The 17,066-nt window shown below is 40.7% G+C and overlaps 1 protein-coding gene across 3 annotated transcripts in view; it reads right to left on the bottom strand.

Annotated features, from left to right (window-relative positions):
• Nucleotides 1–13,326, bottom strand: part of ica1 (islet cell autoantigen 1) — a 154,472-nt gene extending 141,146 nt beyond the window's left edge. For all 3 annotated transcript variants that reach the window (XM_080207581.1, XM_080207590.1, XM_080207599.1), the window contains exons 1-2: nt 13,256–13,326; nt 5,775–5,805 (exon numbers count right to left, since the gene is read on the bottom strand). In XM_080207581.1, the coding sequence (XP_080063707.1) occupies nt 5,775–5,791 (17 nt within the window). In that variant the 5' untranslated portion in view covers nt 5,792–5,805; nt 13,256–13,326. The remainder of the gene's footprint in view (nt 1–5,774; nt 5,806–13,255) is intronic.
• Nucleotides 13,327–17,066: the final 3,740 nt, after the last annotated feature.

Below are 17,066 nucleotides of genomic sequence, written 5' to 3'. Positions count from 1 at the left end.
GGGAATGTGGAACTGAGACACGACAGATCTGAGACATGACAGATCAGCCATGATCTTATTGAACGGCGGGGCAGGCTCAAAGGGCTGGATGGCCTACTCCTGTTCCTATTTCTTGTGTTCTTATGTTCCTTCCCAACATCCTCCCCCATGCCCTAACGCTATAGTTAAGAAAGCCCACCAATGCATCTACTTTCTCAGAAGACTTTGGAAATTTGGCATGTCAGCTATGACTCACACCAACTTTTACAGACACACCATGGAAAGCATTCTTTCTGGTTGTATCACAGCTTGGTACGACTCCTGCTCTGCTCAAGATCGCAAGAAACTACAAAAGGTCATCAATGCAGCCCAATTCATCAAGCAAACCACTCTCCCATCTATTGACTCTGGCTACACTTCCCGCTGCCTCAGCAAAGCAGCCAGTATGATTAAGGACCCCACCCACTCCAGATATTCTCTCCTCCACCTTCTTCCGTCAGGAAAAAGATAGAAAAGTCTGAGATCACGTATCAATCTACACAAGAACAACTTCTTCTCCGCTGCTATCAGACTTTTTAAATGTATCTACTTTGCATTAAGCTGTTCTTTTATGCATCTAGCTATGACTGTGACATTACATTCTGCACTCTCATCTCCTTCTCCATGAATAGTATGCTTTGTCTGTATAGCATACAAAAAACAATACTTTTCACTGTATAATAATACATGTGGCAATAATGTCAAATAATACATCCCTAATATACATTCTGGAAACAGAAGAAGTTTAGATTAAGAAGTAGATAAACTGGCCCAGGAATTTTGTAAAAGAACCACTTTTGTTTTCCAATTACGTAAATAATTTGAACACAGAATGAAGAATAATCTCAAAGATTATTAATATCAAGTTTGTTGGCATGGTGGACTATAAGGAACAATTTGGGGGACAACATGTAAACACAGTCATGAATGTGAAATTGCAGAACAACAAGAACTAGAACATTTGGGGTAAACATAAGAACATAAGAAATAGGAGCAGGAGTAGGCCAACTAGCCCTTCGAGCCTGCCCCGCCATTCAGTAAGATCATGGCTGATCTGTCGTGGCTCAGTTCCACATTCCCGCCCTCTCCCCATAACCCTTAATCCCCTCTCTCATCAAAAACCCATCAACCCGCGTCTTAAAAATATTTAGCGAGGCAGCCTCCACCACTTCAACGGGCTGAGAATTCCAGAGATTCACCACCCTTTGAGTGAAGAAGTTCCTCCTCAACTCTGTTCTAAACCGCCCCCCCTTTATCTTGGGGCTATGTCCCCTAGTCCTACTATCCTTTCTGAGCGGGAAGAGTCTCTCCACCTCTATCCTATCCATCCCATTCATCATCTTATACGTCTCAATGAGATCTCCCCTCATTCTTCTAAACTCTAACGAGTACAAGCCTAGTTTATTCAGCCTCTCCTCATAGCTCAACCCCCTCAACTCCGGCATCAGCCTAGTAAACCTCCTCTGCACTCCCTCCAAGGCTAAAATATCTTTGCGCAGGTGCGGCGCCCAAAACTGCACACAGTACTCCAGCTGCGGCCTCACCAATGCCCTATACAGCCGCAGCAAGACCTCCCTACTTTTATATTCAATCCCCCTCGCTATGAAGGCCAGCATCCCATTCGCCTTCCTGACCACCTGCTGCACCTGCAAGCTGGGTTTTTGCGACTCATGCACAAGGACCCCGAGGTCCCTCTGCACCGTCGCCTGCTGCAGTTTTTCTCCACGTAAGTAATAATCCTTCCTACCATTCTTCCTACCAAAGTGGACCACCTCGCACTTGCCAACATTAAATTCCATTTGCCATTTCCTGGCTCATTCGCCCAGCCTATCTAGATCCTTCTGTAGACTCTCCCCACCCTCCACACAATTTGCCTTTCCACCAATTTTGGTGTCATCAGCAAATTTCGATACCCTACACTCGGTTCCCTCCTCCAGATCATCTATATAAATGGTAAATAGCTGAGGCCCCAGCACCGACCCCTGGGGCACTCCACTAGTCACCAACCGCCAATCCGAATAGCACCCATTGACCCCCACTCTCTGCCTCCTATTTGACAACCAGTCCTCTATCCACGCTAACACCCTACCCCCAACTCCATGCCCCCTGACCTTCTGCAATAACCTCTTGTGAGGTACCTTGTCTAACGTCTTCTGAAAATCAAAAAGATTTTCTAAAGATCAGTGAACAGAAGCAAACTCTGAATAATAAGCATCTTGATGTGGAGATGCCGACTTTGGACTGGGGTAAGCACAGTAAGACGTCTCATAACATCAGTTTAAAGTCCAACAGGTTTATTTGGTAGCAAAAGCCACTAGCTTTTGGAACACTAGCAACCAGTGCTCTGAAAGCTAGTGGCTTTTGCTACCGAATAAACTTGTTGGACTTTAAATTGGTGTTGTGATACTTCTTACTGTAATAAACATCTTAACAGAGTGGAGAAACATAAGAGGGCGATTCTCCTAAAAAATTATAAGGGCCCGATTTTACCATCAAGTTGTGCCCATTTTCAGGTGCAAAAACTTGGTAGCGTCAGGCATGAGGTGAGTAGCACGATCTCCAACCACCTCTGTGGCTATTTCCCCTTTACCACCGCATTCACCTGTCCAGATTCGGCGCGAAACAGAAATGAAGTGCAAAGGTCCGATTCAGGTACTCCAGCTTCTGAGGAGGTACATTCAGAGCTTCCAGCTGGTCTCTGACTCAGATCAGTGTTGGGGAGGGTAATGTCAGATGCCTCTATGAGTGGTGGGCTGGGGCGGGTGTCTGCTGCCACAATGTGTGTGACCATTGGTGGGGGAAGATGGTGTCCGCTGCCAGTCTGCATGCGATCGATGCAGGAGGGTGGGGTGGGGCGATGTAAAAGGGGTCAGTTATGCTATGAGGGTGAGGCAATATCTGTGGGGGCTAAGGGGAGGCATTATCTGGCCTGGGAGTGACATGGCAGGGGAGTGCTTTTCTATTTATTTTCTGCACATGTGCAGTAGATGGCTCTGATTGGAGTTGCAGCGTTTCAGGCGCGTTAAACCCCATCCACTGGTTTATGTAGCATGATTCGGAATCGCTGCTATTTTTTCAGACAGAGTGCATATGGAGGCACCTGAGAATGGGTCTAAAAGTCGGATCTGAAACACTCTCAGTTTCAAGTCTGCCCTACGCTGTGTCGAATTTGCATAAGAACTGGAGTAAGTCCCGCTGGTTTTTTCAGCAGAATTTTCAAAATGAATTTCCTATACTTTGTACACTGGCATGATTCATGCGGAACACCTGGGGCTGGTGCCATTTCCCACTGGAGAGACTGGCAGCATAGCACTGAGCAGGTCATTGCACATATGCTGATAAGTCAACACCCAGATTGCCACATGCCCACCAGCCCAGCACTACCAGCCTCCTGATTGGCCCATGGGGGCATCTGAAGGGCAGCAATCGCTAGCCTCCAAACGTGTCGAAGCCAGATTCACATCCCTCACAGTGCCCCGCCCACCACCACCACCACCCCAATGCCGAGTCCTGATCTCAGGCCTCTCTCCCTCCCTCTGTCACTGATCTCCCTCCAGAGTGGCAGCAGAACCCTTCACCCACACCAATTGCCCCCCTGGAGGCCCTACCCCATTAGGTCCCAGCCCCTTGGCACTGTCCAGTGCCTGGTGAACAGTTCCAATGTGCCATCAAGCACTTTGTTCCTTGGGCAGTGCCAGGGAGCCAGGCTGGCAAAGCCCAGGGAGCATCCCTTTTGGTGAGCCTTGAGGCCTCGATGGCTCCTCTTCACTCCAGCGGGGTGTAGTCAGCAGCTCCTTGTAGGTGGGGAGCTATCGCAAACCCTGTTGCACTGAAACACTCGTGGCGGTGGGGGGAGAGGCTTGCAGACCTGGAGACTTCAGTCCCAGGCCCACTAATGGAATTCAAATTGTACTTAAATGCGAATTTGAATAATTTATATAGCTTCACACTAGAAATCAGAACGGAGCTGATCGCGCCAGAAATCCATCACCTGTACATCACTAAACGGTCTCCACTTGAGTCTCCCAGTCTGCTGCACTGGTTGGAAGAATCGCCCCAATAGAGTTTTAGCAGTGCAAATATTTGGGGTTATTTTCATCTTCATCAGCTGGCAGTAATCTGATGGAGCAGATTACCAGGTCTGGTAGAACCTGCTCAATTTTCATCTCATTAATATCAAAAGGGCAAAAACAGGATGGGTTCAACAGTGAGGAAGTGATCCACACCATCAGTTTCATTGGTAAAGCTGATTGGTCATTTATGCAGAATGATTGATTTGATTTATTCTTGTCACACGTATTAATGTATTGTGAAGAGTATTATTTCTTGCATGCTATACAGACAAAACATACCATTCGTAGAGAAGGAAACAAGAGACTGCAGAATGTACTGTTACAGTCATAGCTAGGGTGTAGAGAAAGGTCAACCTAATGCAAGGTAAATCCATTCAAAAGTCTGACAGCAGCAGGGAAGAAGCTGGTTGGTATGTGACCTCAGGCTTTTGTATCTTTTTCCTGAAGGAAGAAGGTGGAAGAGAGAATGTTCGAGGTGCGTGTGGTCCTTAATTATGCTGGCTGCTTTGCGAGGCAGCAGGAAGTGTACAGAGAGTCAATGGGAGGCTGGTTTGCGTTTACATTTGCGACATTTTGTAGTTCCTTGCAGTCTTGGGCAGAACAGGAGCCATACTAAGCTGTGATACAACCAGAAAGAATGATTTCTATGGTGCATCTGTAAAAGTTGGTGAGAGTCGTAACTGACATGCCAAATTTCCTTAATCTTCTGAGAAAGTAGAGGTGTTAGCGTGCTTTTTTTTTTAAACTATAGTGTAGGCATGAGGGGACCAGGACAAGTTGTTGGTGATTTGGACACCTAAAAACTTGAAGCACTCAACCCTTTCTACTTTGACATAATTGAAATTACAGCACATCAGGCCATTAAGGATAGGCAACAACACCTCCACCACAATCATCCTCAACTTGCTTCACTTTAGTTTTTCTTATTCCACCTTGTAGAACTGCTGCTGTGAAGCAATGCGTATTATGTTTGAGTTCAAATAAATAAATGAGAAAAGTTTATTTGCACCTCTTACATGTTGGTTGTCCTTTATGCTTCCTGAAGTCGACGACAATCTCCTTCATCTTGTTGACATTAAAATGAGAGATTATTATTGCCACACCAGTTCACCAGATTCTCTATCATCTCATTGTTTGAGATCCGACACACTAAGGTGGTGTCGTCAGCAAACTTCAAAATCGAATTGGAGGGGAATTTGGCCACACAGTCGTAGGTGAACAAGGAGTATAGTAGGGGACTGAGAACACAGCCTCGTGGGACAGCAGTGTTGAGGATGATCATGATGGAGGTGTTGTTGCCTATCCTTAATGACCAGATATGCTGTAATTTCAATTAATCTCTTTTGATTTTTCCTCTACATACATACAAGCAAGCAAAATGTACAAATAGAACTGCAGGTGTATGGTTAATCACATCACAATAATAAAATCTACGGCTATTTTTAAAATTCACTGCTTATTCTCAAGTTGCTTCACTTCAGTTTTTCTTATTCCACCTTGTTGAACTGCTGCTTCAAAGCAATGCACATTTTATTTGAACTCAAATGTACTTTCCTCATTTATTTATTTGCAACTCTTTCATCTTGGCTGTCCTTTTCTTCATGCATTTTCTTTCCTCGATGTTCTGAGCCTCCATAAGATTTTCAGTAATTTTAGGGAGATAGGCAATGACACAATACTTACTAATCTGGATGGTCCATGATTTCACCAGAACCTGAAATAAATACAGAACATATTAAATGTGCAGAAAATTAAAATGACTGTGCATTTTTCAAAATTAGGTAGTTCTGTTTACCCACAGATAAAAAAACTTGCAAATACTTCCATAATGAAACAACTATTTCTTAATCATATTTAAATTTGGATAGAACTTTGGTTAGACCATGGTTACAATACAGTGCACAGCATGGTCTTCACAAAATTGGATGCAGAAGCAATGGAGTAAGACACAAAGGATGGTACAAGAACCAAAAGGGCATAATTATTGTTAGTAAACAAATGGAGATATTATTCTACTGAACATTACTAATTCCATTGTGAATGTCTTGCACTTGTATAATTTCATTATGAATTACTGTCTGAATTTAAATTGCTTTGCATGCTTTTTAATTTTTCAATTTAGTTATTGTAAAAGAATCAGGTTAGAGATAGAAGTACAGAAAATTACATAGTACAAAAAGGTTAGTTGCTCCAACAGGTCTATGTTGGTCTTTATGCTTCAAACAAGTCTCCTCTTCTCTTTATTAACATAACTGTTGATTTCTTTACTCCCATGTATTATTCTGGTTTTGTCTTTAGATGTTTGCCTCACCCAATGTGATAGCAAAATCCACATCATCATCATTCTCTTAAGTTCCTTATTGGATTTACTGGCATATATTGATGTTATATTGATGGCTCTAGTTTTGGAGTCCTCAACAAGTGGAAGCACCTGCTCTATATTGATCCTATTTGAACCCCTTCATAATTTTAAAGGCCTCTGACAGGTTGCTTCTCAATGAAAAGATATACCAAAAGGAGCCTCAGCCTGCTCATTTTTCTTTCATAATTGTTTTTGCATTTTTTTCTGTGTTCCAATGCCTATTTTACAGAGGTCAGATTTGTGGTCTAACCAAAGTTATGTACAAGTTTAAAATAACTTCTGCTTTTGAAATCTATTTCTCCTAAAATGAACCCATGTTGTTTACATGTTTTATCTTGTTAATCCATGATGCTATGTTTAATGATTTAAGAAATTTACCCAGATCACTTTGCACCTCCACCCCAGTACACTCTTATTTTCCATCTACTGACTCAAGAACAGATTCTTCCCTGCTTTCATCAGCCTTTTGGGTGGTCCTATTATAATATTAAGCTGATCTTTCTCTTCACCCTATCTTTTCCTTCTCCTCTATGAATGTATACTGTTCATAGTCTGTACAGTGCACAAGAAACAATACTTTTCACTGTATCCCAATACATGTGACAATAATATATCAAATGAACCATCTTTTACTTAAGCACAGTGAATTCATTTGTCATTTGCAAACTTATTTACAAGTCTGTAAATGTTCTCTTGTATAATAAAAACAAAGTACTGGGAATACTCAGCAGATCAGTATCTGTTTAGCAGATTAGCATCAGTGGAGAGAAAGTGTTATCGTTTCAGCTTGATGATCTTTCATCAGAACTCACTTTTGGATTAATTTTCTTTTTAAAATCTTCTGTTACAGTTTGCCTTATTAGCATTAATTTGGTGTAATCTGCAAATTTTAATAGCGTACTACTACTGTGTCCCAAGTCAGCTGCAAATCGTGCTATGTGTGCAAAATGGGCAATTAACTTGTACAATGCGCAAGAATAATGATGCAGACAGAGCGTTCATTTGTTGCTCACTTAATAGAAATTGCCCATTCACTCTAAACTCTGAATTTCCCAACTTTTTATGTATCACATTGAAAATGTATTATTGATTAGTTTGTAATGATTCAAACTATTCAATTTACCCACGTCTACTCTAGGGCTGCACTCAATTAAGTAAGGAATACGAAAGGCCTCTTACATCTCCCAATCCATTCTCTCTCACTTTGCAGGGAGGGAGGCTGACAAAATAAATCTGTCCCTACCCCTTTCCATATTATTGCTTGACAATTTTCCTCTTGTGTCAACCCTTAACACTGGACAGATTCTTCAGAACTTTGAATGTCATGCTCAGGGCCAGTACAATAGTATTTAGGTATCCTAGGCAAACCTTCAGCCTTGTGCCCATCCACATCCATCCCCTACAAATCGCTTGTGCAACTGAAAGCAGTAAAATATTCCACTGTATGCTGAAGCCTGTTTATGTACTTCTGTGAATAGACAAACAGCTTTTAAACAACACAAAGTTTCAATCCAATGTATGAAAAGGTTTCATCCTCGTGGTGAATTTTAAAGCACAATCCTTATTGAAGTTAACCTTTGAATGTTGTTATTTAAAATTTATAGATTAAACATTAATTTGAATTTATTTTAACTGTGCGACTGAAGGGTTCAGTGACACTCAGGTGAGGGGAAACAGGAAGCTGCAAATCCAGATAAAGTAACCTCCACCTGCCACTGTTTCCCAGCTTTGATAAAGTTTCAAGTACAATTCTAATTTTTTTTTGAAAAAATACTTGCTCCGCCCACAAAAATCTGTTCATGAAGGAATCCAGCTGTTTTTACAGAAATGCTTGATCTACACAGGGGTGTCTTGTCGTGGCCTTACTTTCCTCTCCTTCTCTCTCTTTTTTCTGCTCATCTTTAGTTGTTATTGTGTTCTCTATTTCTTATGTCTTTTCGTGTGTGTGCGCGCATGTGTCTCCCCCGATCAGTCCCGCTTCTTCTGTTGGGTCCTTCTTTGCTTTTGGGCCTGTCATGCTCCGATTCTCCCTCTTCTGCTTCTTCTATCTTCCCTGATGTGGTACGTTATTCACCGCCAATCTATTAGACGTTTATTGATCCCAGAGTACAGTGCTTTCCTTTGGAAGACTTTTTTCTCCCTCGGGCTCCAAATACAGCCTCCTCCAAGCTGTGAACATGCAATTGAAAACCTGCTGTTTCCATGCATGCGTACAACTTTTCCAACATGTTCAATTGATGTGTGTTCATGAGAAACAATGATAGAGCAGGAAATTGCTACAAACACAACCATAGCACACCAACCTAAAGAACCTATGATTGGAGGAGCAGCTCTGTCTTTTCTGTACTTGTTGTTCCTCCAGGCATAACTCTACAGTCAATTCCCCTTGCAGCCAGCTGGAACTGCTGCTTCCCTTTGGGAAGCTTACTGGTTGGCTGGTTTAAAAGCAAAATCAAACTGCCAGGTTAACTGACAGTTGAGAGCCTTCTGATCTTTGGGCTTTTTGCTGCCTCTTCCCCTGCCCACAAAAATCTTGTCACCCTAGGTTACTGCCTAGTGGGCAAAGGTCCTACTCACGTTCAAGACATTCCTAGTATAAACTCCATGATTACTCTTCAATTCTGGTTTTCACAACCCCTCCCAGTTTTGGTCCTGAACAAAATCTCCTTATAGTTCATGATTTAACCTTTGTCAAACCCTGATCATGATAATCACATAATTGTTATGGTGCAGAAGGTGTGTCTGCACCGGCTCTTCAACTGAAGGGCTCACCTTGTTCCACTCCCCTGCTTTTTCACATAACCCTGGAGATTCTTCCTTTTCAGAAAACAGTCTAATTCCCTTCTGATTGCTTAATTTGAGCTTGCCTCCAGTACACACTCAACCAGTGCATTCCAGACTCTACTACCTGCTTTGTGAAAAAATTACTCCTCATATCATGTTTGTTTCTTTGACAAATTATATTAAATCTGTACCCTCTCTTTCCTAATCCTTGATTTTTGACGTAATTGTTCAGCAACTTATTCTTGTAGCAGTATGAGTGTTTGATTTAGTTATAGTATGATTATCATTAATCATAATGATTATTACTATAACAATCATATATAGAATGCTGTACTTTTGCTGGGTTTTATTTTCTTTTACATTCTGTAGTTACTTCTAAATAATTCAATATGTCATATTGACATTGGTCTTATGGCACAATATGTTGGGCCAGATGAGGTGAAGGTGAAAATATCCCAACTCAACAGCCTTGCTTGTATAAAAAGAACCCACATCAAAACCAATTTTCCCTTTTGGGGACAGGGGTGAGGGAGCAGGTGTGGGTTACAGATGGATCACCGCCCCCAGAAGCAGATCAAAGGGGTCCAGGGGATGGCTGAGTGCTGGGGCAGATTGATTAGAAGGCCTCCTCTGTTCTTCAGAGTCAAGCCAGGGCAACTGTTGTTACACCAAATGGCCCTTGTTCCAAAGAGTTTTCCATCTGCGATTCTGCACGTCAGTTGGGTTACCATGCAATATTCAGTTTCCGGCCAGAGATTGCTGGAGTAGTGTAAAATGTATCAAGCTTCCTAGTGGTAAATATGGCCAGCACATTCCTCAGTCAATTACCCTGATTTTGTTTTAGGGAAAAAAAAAAATCGATCTTGTATGGTTTGGAAAAGTTTTATACCCATGTTAAAGAATATGTTGACCACGGATCCGCGAACATTGAACAACAGAAGCTGGCACCGTAGAGATAAAAAATTAGCAGAATAAAATAGAGAACCTTAATTATAAATAACATGTTATTGATTTTGTTTCATATGCTGCAGGAAAACTCAACCCACAGAAAATCATACATCAATCATGTACAACAATGGAAGCTTATTGATGAATGCTGCTACACAAGCAAGAAAAGATCATTAATAAATCAATACAGCACTAGCTATGATTGGAACAATAATTTATACCGTGGATGCACTAAATTAAATGTGTACACTATAGAAGGTATAATAAAGCAGTAGGCAACCAAGCATTAATAAATTCAGTATATGAGCAAATCAATAAATTAACAAAGCAACAGACAGTACTGAATGAATGAAATACTGAAAACAATGGACAAATGTGGGGGGGGGGGGGGGGGGAAAACAGTAAATTAATGACGCAACATACAATATAAATATTACAATATCATATTAATGAACAAAATAATGGAGCAACATGAAAACACATTAATAATTGTATTGGGCACTAATTAATTTAGAGAGGATCAGCCATCAGCAAATCACACAAGAGAATTAGTAAGTTAGTAGATCATAGAGAAAAAAAAAGATAAATTAGTAACAGCAATCATTTATGAATGAATAGACCATGAGGCACAAGCAAAAATTGGCACTAGTGAATTAGTAAACTAATAGGGCAGCAGCCATAGTGAATGTACAGAAATAACATCAGATGTCCCACATGAAGAAGTAGAGGAGATCACCACTTGGGTATGGAGCATGCAGCAAAGCCATAATGAAAAGATGCACTTGTGGGATCCTGGTAGAGTTTGAGTAGATTCAGGGAATAGAAGATCTGATAACGAACAACTATTTGTATTTATATAGTATCTTTAATATAATAAATTTATCCCAAGGTGCTTCTCAAGAGCATTTTAAAACAATAGTTGGCAGTCTGCCACATTAGGCAATGACCAGAAACTTATTCAAGGAGGTAGATTTTAAGCTGTGTCTTAAAGGAGGAAAGAAACAAAGAGATGAATGAGTTTACAAAAGAATTTTAGAGCTTAGGTCCAAGCCACAGCAATTAATGGTGGAGTAATTATAACTGTGGATGCTCAAGAGACTAGAATTAGAGGAGTGCAGTTATTGCTTTCACAACTTTTAAGAAGTTATTATGGGCAGTTTAATAAAATTCAAGGACAAGCACAGTAAAAGAAGAGCCAGACATGAATGGCAGAAGTAACAGCAAAGACCATTGATTAGAAAGATATTTATTTTATTAAAGTATTAAGCAGATAAAGTGAGAAGTGATTTTGCTTGAATATTCTTCAGGGGTAGGCAGATAAGATGCTAGTCCCAAATGGGAGTCAGCTGGAAATGTTGCAAGGCCAGGACCATCTGTAACAGGCAACTGTTTACATAGCAATGAATTATTGATGCTCTCAGAATTTTACATTGACATGAAAGCACAACTGAAAGGTTATGACACAGGAAAACAAGATGGGAAGTGCATGCTATACATAAAACTTTTAATAAAAATAGGAGTTGATCTCTCGGAGAAAATCTATATTGCATGGATTGCATGTTGAAAGTCAAAATCTTAGTGCAGTCTTCAACTAAAGGGGCATTAGAGACTCGGGAATAATTGAAACAGGGGACATTCCATCCCAATGTATCTTTCCTTATTTTTTATATTATCATTATTGGTTCCTTTGTCCATATGTATAATGAAAGCTACATAAAAAAATTGCTGTGTTGCAATAACAATTCCCTCATCAATGGTGTTCCTATTGGAATTTGTTGAAGCTAGGAAGTGCATGCATATATAAATTTATTAGTGATGGATTATATATTCTAAATCTTAGTCAGTTAAAATTAACATACACAAACATACTGAACTAAGCCAAGAAGCCGATTTTCAATTAGAGCAGAAGACTACGGCACAGTTGCAAGGGACCCGGGTTCAATTTCGGCCTCAGGTGACTGCCTGCATGTTCTCCTCCTTTCTGCATGGGTTTTCTCCAGGTGCTCCAGTTTTCTCCCATAACCCAAAGATGTGCAGGTTAGGTTGATTGGCCATGTTAAATGGACTATCGTGTTGGGAGGATTAGCAGATAATTGCAGGAATAGGGCCTGGGTAGGATTGTGGTCAGTACACTCAATGGATTGAATGGCTTTCTTCTGTACTGTAGGATTTCTATCGTACGTAGTCAATTTCTAATGTATTGCACAGGTTAGAAATATATGTTTATTTTGTCTAATATTCCACTCCGAAAATGAAAGCATGTACAGCTTTTTCCAAATAAAATAAAATCAATAATTCTACATCTTTCCAATGCAGAGACAACAATTAGGCTGCTTTAATTTTTTCCAGAAATTGCTTTAGTTTCTTTTTGTTTAAAATACATTTAGAAAAGACAATCTTCCCCAAAAAACTTGGCATTTTTGTCTGCAAATATACAGCAGATACATGACAGCCGTAATAATAACAACAATGCTATTTCCTTCCAGGAAAAGTACCCAGAAAATATTAATGAAGACCTTTATTCAAAGGCAATAATTAAACTTACTGTCCATTTCACATATGACAAATGCTCAAGTGATGCATAATACATCCTGGGCAGTGTTTCAATATCTGACCAGATATTCCCTAAAATAGCTGAGGGAATATTCAGTAAATACCAGCGATCGCACAGAAAGGGCTGTGAGCTACTGCCATCTTGAAGAATAACCTGCTGTTGGAAAACATCCTAAAGACACAGCCGGCTGCTATATACAACTCAGCCCTTCACCTTTTAGGCCACCTTTTCAAATGACATACAGAAGATCAGTGGCCGCACAGTTTAAATCAAAAAACACAAAGTGAGAAGAAAACAGAGATTTCAAAACGACAGAACCTGTAAACCGGAGCCGAAATTAAACCAATTCTCAACACAAGAATCGAGACCTCATTTAGCTGTGATGCTCTCTGTCGCCAGCATGAAAAATTCTCGTCAAGCCCTATTTGCCTTGCTGCCCTGCGCTTTAAATAACGTATGAAAATTTTCTCCCGGCAACAACATTTCAATTGGTTGATAGGGATGGTTGCCACCTACCTGATGTTTCTGCTACCTGGATTGAGTGGGTTGCAGGGCCAGGAAGGAGCAGCAGCTGCACACTCAATGCGCTCAACGCATTGCCGCTCAGGTGTGTCTCTGACGCACGCGCGCATCAACAATGCCCGGGGAACACGTAGCATTCCAGCAAGCTGCCACTCAGCTGGTCAGGTTCCACAGCAACCAATGCTGCCTCTTCAAATGTCATCTCCACAGATGTATAGTGCCCTGATATGATGCTACCCGTTCCGTAAAAAATTAATTCAAAGAGATAATAGCAGCTTGCACTTGCAATAGCTCCCCATTGAGAGAAATATAAATGGCTAAAACGTAAATCAAAAGAACAGAAGAAGGATTCAAGAAAGCTTTAGAGAGCAGGGAGGGATGTAGCAAGGCCCAGGGAACCAAGCACTAAGATCTAGAGGACAGGGACAGAAAAGTTTTTTTTTGTGTTTTGGTGCTCAAATGCACTTATTATTTTGTTTTGATTTATTATTGTCACATGTTGCAATACAGTGAAAAGTATTGTATCTTGCATGCTATGTAGACAAAATATTCTGTTCATAGAGCACATGGGGGAAAAGGGAAGAAGAGGGGGCAGTATATAGTGTTGCTGTCATAGCTAGGATGTAGAGAAAGACCTGCGTAATATATGGTAGGTCCATTAAAAAGTCTGATGGCAGCAGGGAAGAAGATGTCCTTGTGGAAAAGTGGAACAGGTACAGTGTTCCAGTAGCGATTTCCTGGAGGTTAAAGTGAATGCTTTATAAATTGCATAGTTGATTCATTTGGTCTGGTGGCAGTTTTGGATTTCACTTGCAGAAAAACGGAAGGAAAAGAGACTGCAGCTAGGCTACCAGAAAATAGAACCCTTCCGTGCCCGTTGGGCATTGCAGGGGCTGAGATGCCTTATAGGCCCCGATAATCACACTTTGATTTGACGTGACTTAAGTTTCCTTTGTACCTTTTGTTTCTGTTCGGGCCGTTCCCCCTCCTTTTGGGGAGCTGCCCCCTTTTTCTTTGTTCAAACGTAATTTCAGTTTGTTTACTTGGTTTGACCCGAAAGACCACCAGAAAATAGAACATAAGGAAGAGTGAGGAGTGTATGGGGTCTCGGTCTGAGTGACTGAGTGAGAAAAGAAACATCTGGTGGACAGGCACTGGTTATTGGGGCCTCATGTGAAAGACCTGAAAAGTCATGGATGGAACTTTTCCCAAAATTATCCAGTGGGCATGCCTGGCAGAACCCAGCAAGCTCAAAAAAAATTAGCAAAATTTAAGCCTGAGACTACTGAAGGGGATTGGTCTCATGACCATGTTTCCAAAAGGCTGCAGACACTATGATAGGGTGTATTTAAATAATTTTTTGGGAATTCAGTATGTTTCTATATTCATTGTGCTGTAAATTTCATTTTTCTCTGCACAGAGTTGGCCAGCTAAAGTAACAGCATTGCCCCAAAAAAGAAACAAAAGAAATTGTTTGCAGTTTAATTGGCAGCTTTAAAAATCATGCCTGGCAAATTTATTAGAATTCTTTGAGGTGATAACAAGCAGATAGATAAAGTGGAACCTGTAGATGTAATATACTTGGATTTCCAAAAAAGTGTCTGACAAGATACTGCACAAATGGCTAATTAATCAGGTACCAGCCCATAGTATTGGATTAGTATATTAGCATGGATAAAGATTTGGCTAACTAACAGAAGACAAAGGGTTGAGATAAGAAGGGTATTTTCAGGATGGCAAACTGTAACTAGTGGAGTGCCACAGGGATCAGTGCTGTGGCCATAATTAGTAATGCCTTGGATGAGAGAAGTGAATGTATGATTGCCAAGTTTGCAGATGATACAAAAATAGGTGGAAAGGCAAGTGGTGAGGATGACACAAAGGACAGGATTTTATGGCCTCGCTCATCCTGAAATGGTAAAATTCGACCCGAGATAAACAGACCTTTCCATCGCCTGCCCCTCAGCCACTCCAATTCCTGTGGCAGGCAAGGTGGTAAAATTCCAACCAAAGCGTCTACAGGCAGATATAGACAAGTTAAGTGAGTGGACAAAAATTTGGCAGACGGAATAATGTAGGAAAATATGAAGTTGTGCATTTTGGTAGGAAGAATAAATGAGCTGAATAATATTTAAATGGAGAAAGATTGCAAAAAGCTGCAGCACAGAGCAAGTTGCTGATTCTTATGCATAAATCACCAAAAGTGAACATGAAGCTCAGCAGGTAATAGGGAAGACAAATGGATTGTTGACCTTTATTTCATAAAAATAGGGAGGGCTTAGTAAAACTATACAAGGCACTAGTTAGACCATATCTGGAATACTGTGAACAGTTTTGGTCCCCTTATCTAAGGATAGGTATATTGATGTTGGAGGCAGTCCTGAGAAGGTTCACTAGGTTGCACTGTGCTCCCACCACAGTTACAAGGTGGAGGTAGAGCCTCCTGAAGAGCAACCAAACTTGATCTTGGCAGATTTGAATGCAACTTAATCTTATCATTAAGTGGATTCTTGTTAAAGACAGCTTTCCTACACACTCCCTCACCCACCCCACAGTGAAAATGTCCATTATGAGTTGGTCATCCTGGAAGAGGGTATTGGGGGAGAGAAAGTGAGGAGGATTAATAGCAACAACAGGATGTCTCTCTGCAGGCCCTTTTCCTGATGCCGGAATCCTTCATCAGCCACTGAATGCCTTTGAATGAGGGCTTCTCCCAACCCCATGCAGAAGCCTACAAACAACCCTGCATGAGTTTATTTGCCATGCTTCCCTCATGAAGCACCCACCCAACCACACCTACCTGTAGGTTAATGTCAGTAGTGGCAGGATGAGACCTTTCAGTGGGCATTAATTGCCCACTGAAGAACCTCAGTTGGTGAAATGATGGGTAGGCCATCTATAAGTGTTACCAACACAAACTTAAATAAGGTGCAGACGGAATTCCAACTTGTCACCTTCCCGCCTGATTAATTGCCCACCTACAACCAAACAAGCCAATGGGGAGCATCAAATACTATCCAACTCACATGAATATTATGAAGCATCACACCATTGGGATCTTGGTCTAGCCTGTGGAAGATTCCTTTCATGGTGGACTGGGTAATACCATTGATCACAGCTTACAAGTCGTTACAGCATACAAGACAATCCCATTTATTTGGCACCAAAATGCATGTTTGGGCCTATACTCAGCATATAAGTCAATTGGGCCTCATTCTTTGCTAAACGTATTTCTTCAGTCCACCTGGATTGTACCAGTTTCAAAATCTTTTTAAGATGTTGAAATAGTATGATGGTATAAATTCATGAATCATACCATGGAGAAACATCATTAAATATTACATTACATGAAAAAAATGATTTTCCACATTAAAATAATTCATTTATTGAAATTGTGTTGCAAATTTATAATAAATGTATGTTAACTTTTCATCCTGGTTAGTAATATTTTTCTTAGTGTTTTATATGGACTGTAAAACTATCCAGCAGACAATGCTTTGTGGCTGGAGTATGAATATTTTATCACACCAACTCTGGGGATTGCCATAATTGGCAGTAGTTGTGTGGTTTTCTTATTATTTTCTGAAGCTCAAAGCAGCAACACTGGTGGACAGTAAAATTGCCTTAAAAGTGACTGGGATTGGGTTTTAGTGGGGTTGAGTTTCAGTGTAAGCTTAAAAAGAGTCTTTGAGTTGTGTGAATGAATAATTTTAATATTAACTAAATGTGTACAATTTTGATTGATTTGAAGGTAGGAACATGAGTTTTATGGAGTTACATGTGTGTTAATTAGTCAAATGCAGAT

Source organism: Carcharhinus amblyrhynchos, chromosome 2 (genome assembly GCF_965287045.1).
Source record: "Carcharhinus amblyrhynchos chromosome 2, sCarAmb.v2.hapA, whole genome shotgun sequence".
In the NCBI taxonomy this organism is placed as follows: Eukaryota; Metazoa; Chordata; class Chondrichthyes; order Carcharhiniformes; family Carcharhinidae; genus Carcharhinus; species Carcharhinus amblyrhynchos.
This window is presented reverse-complemented; position numbering and strand designations above follow the sequence as displayed.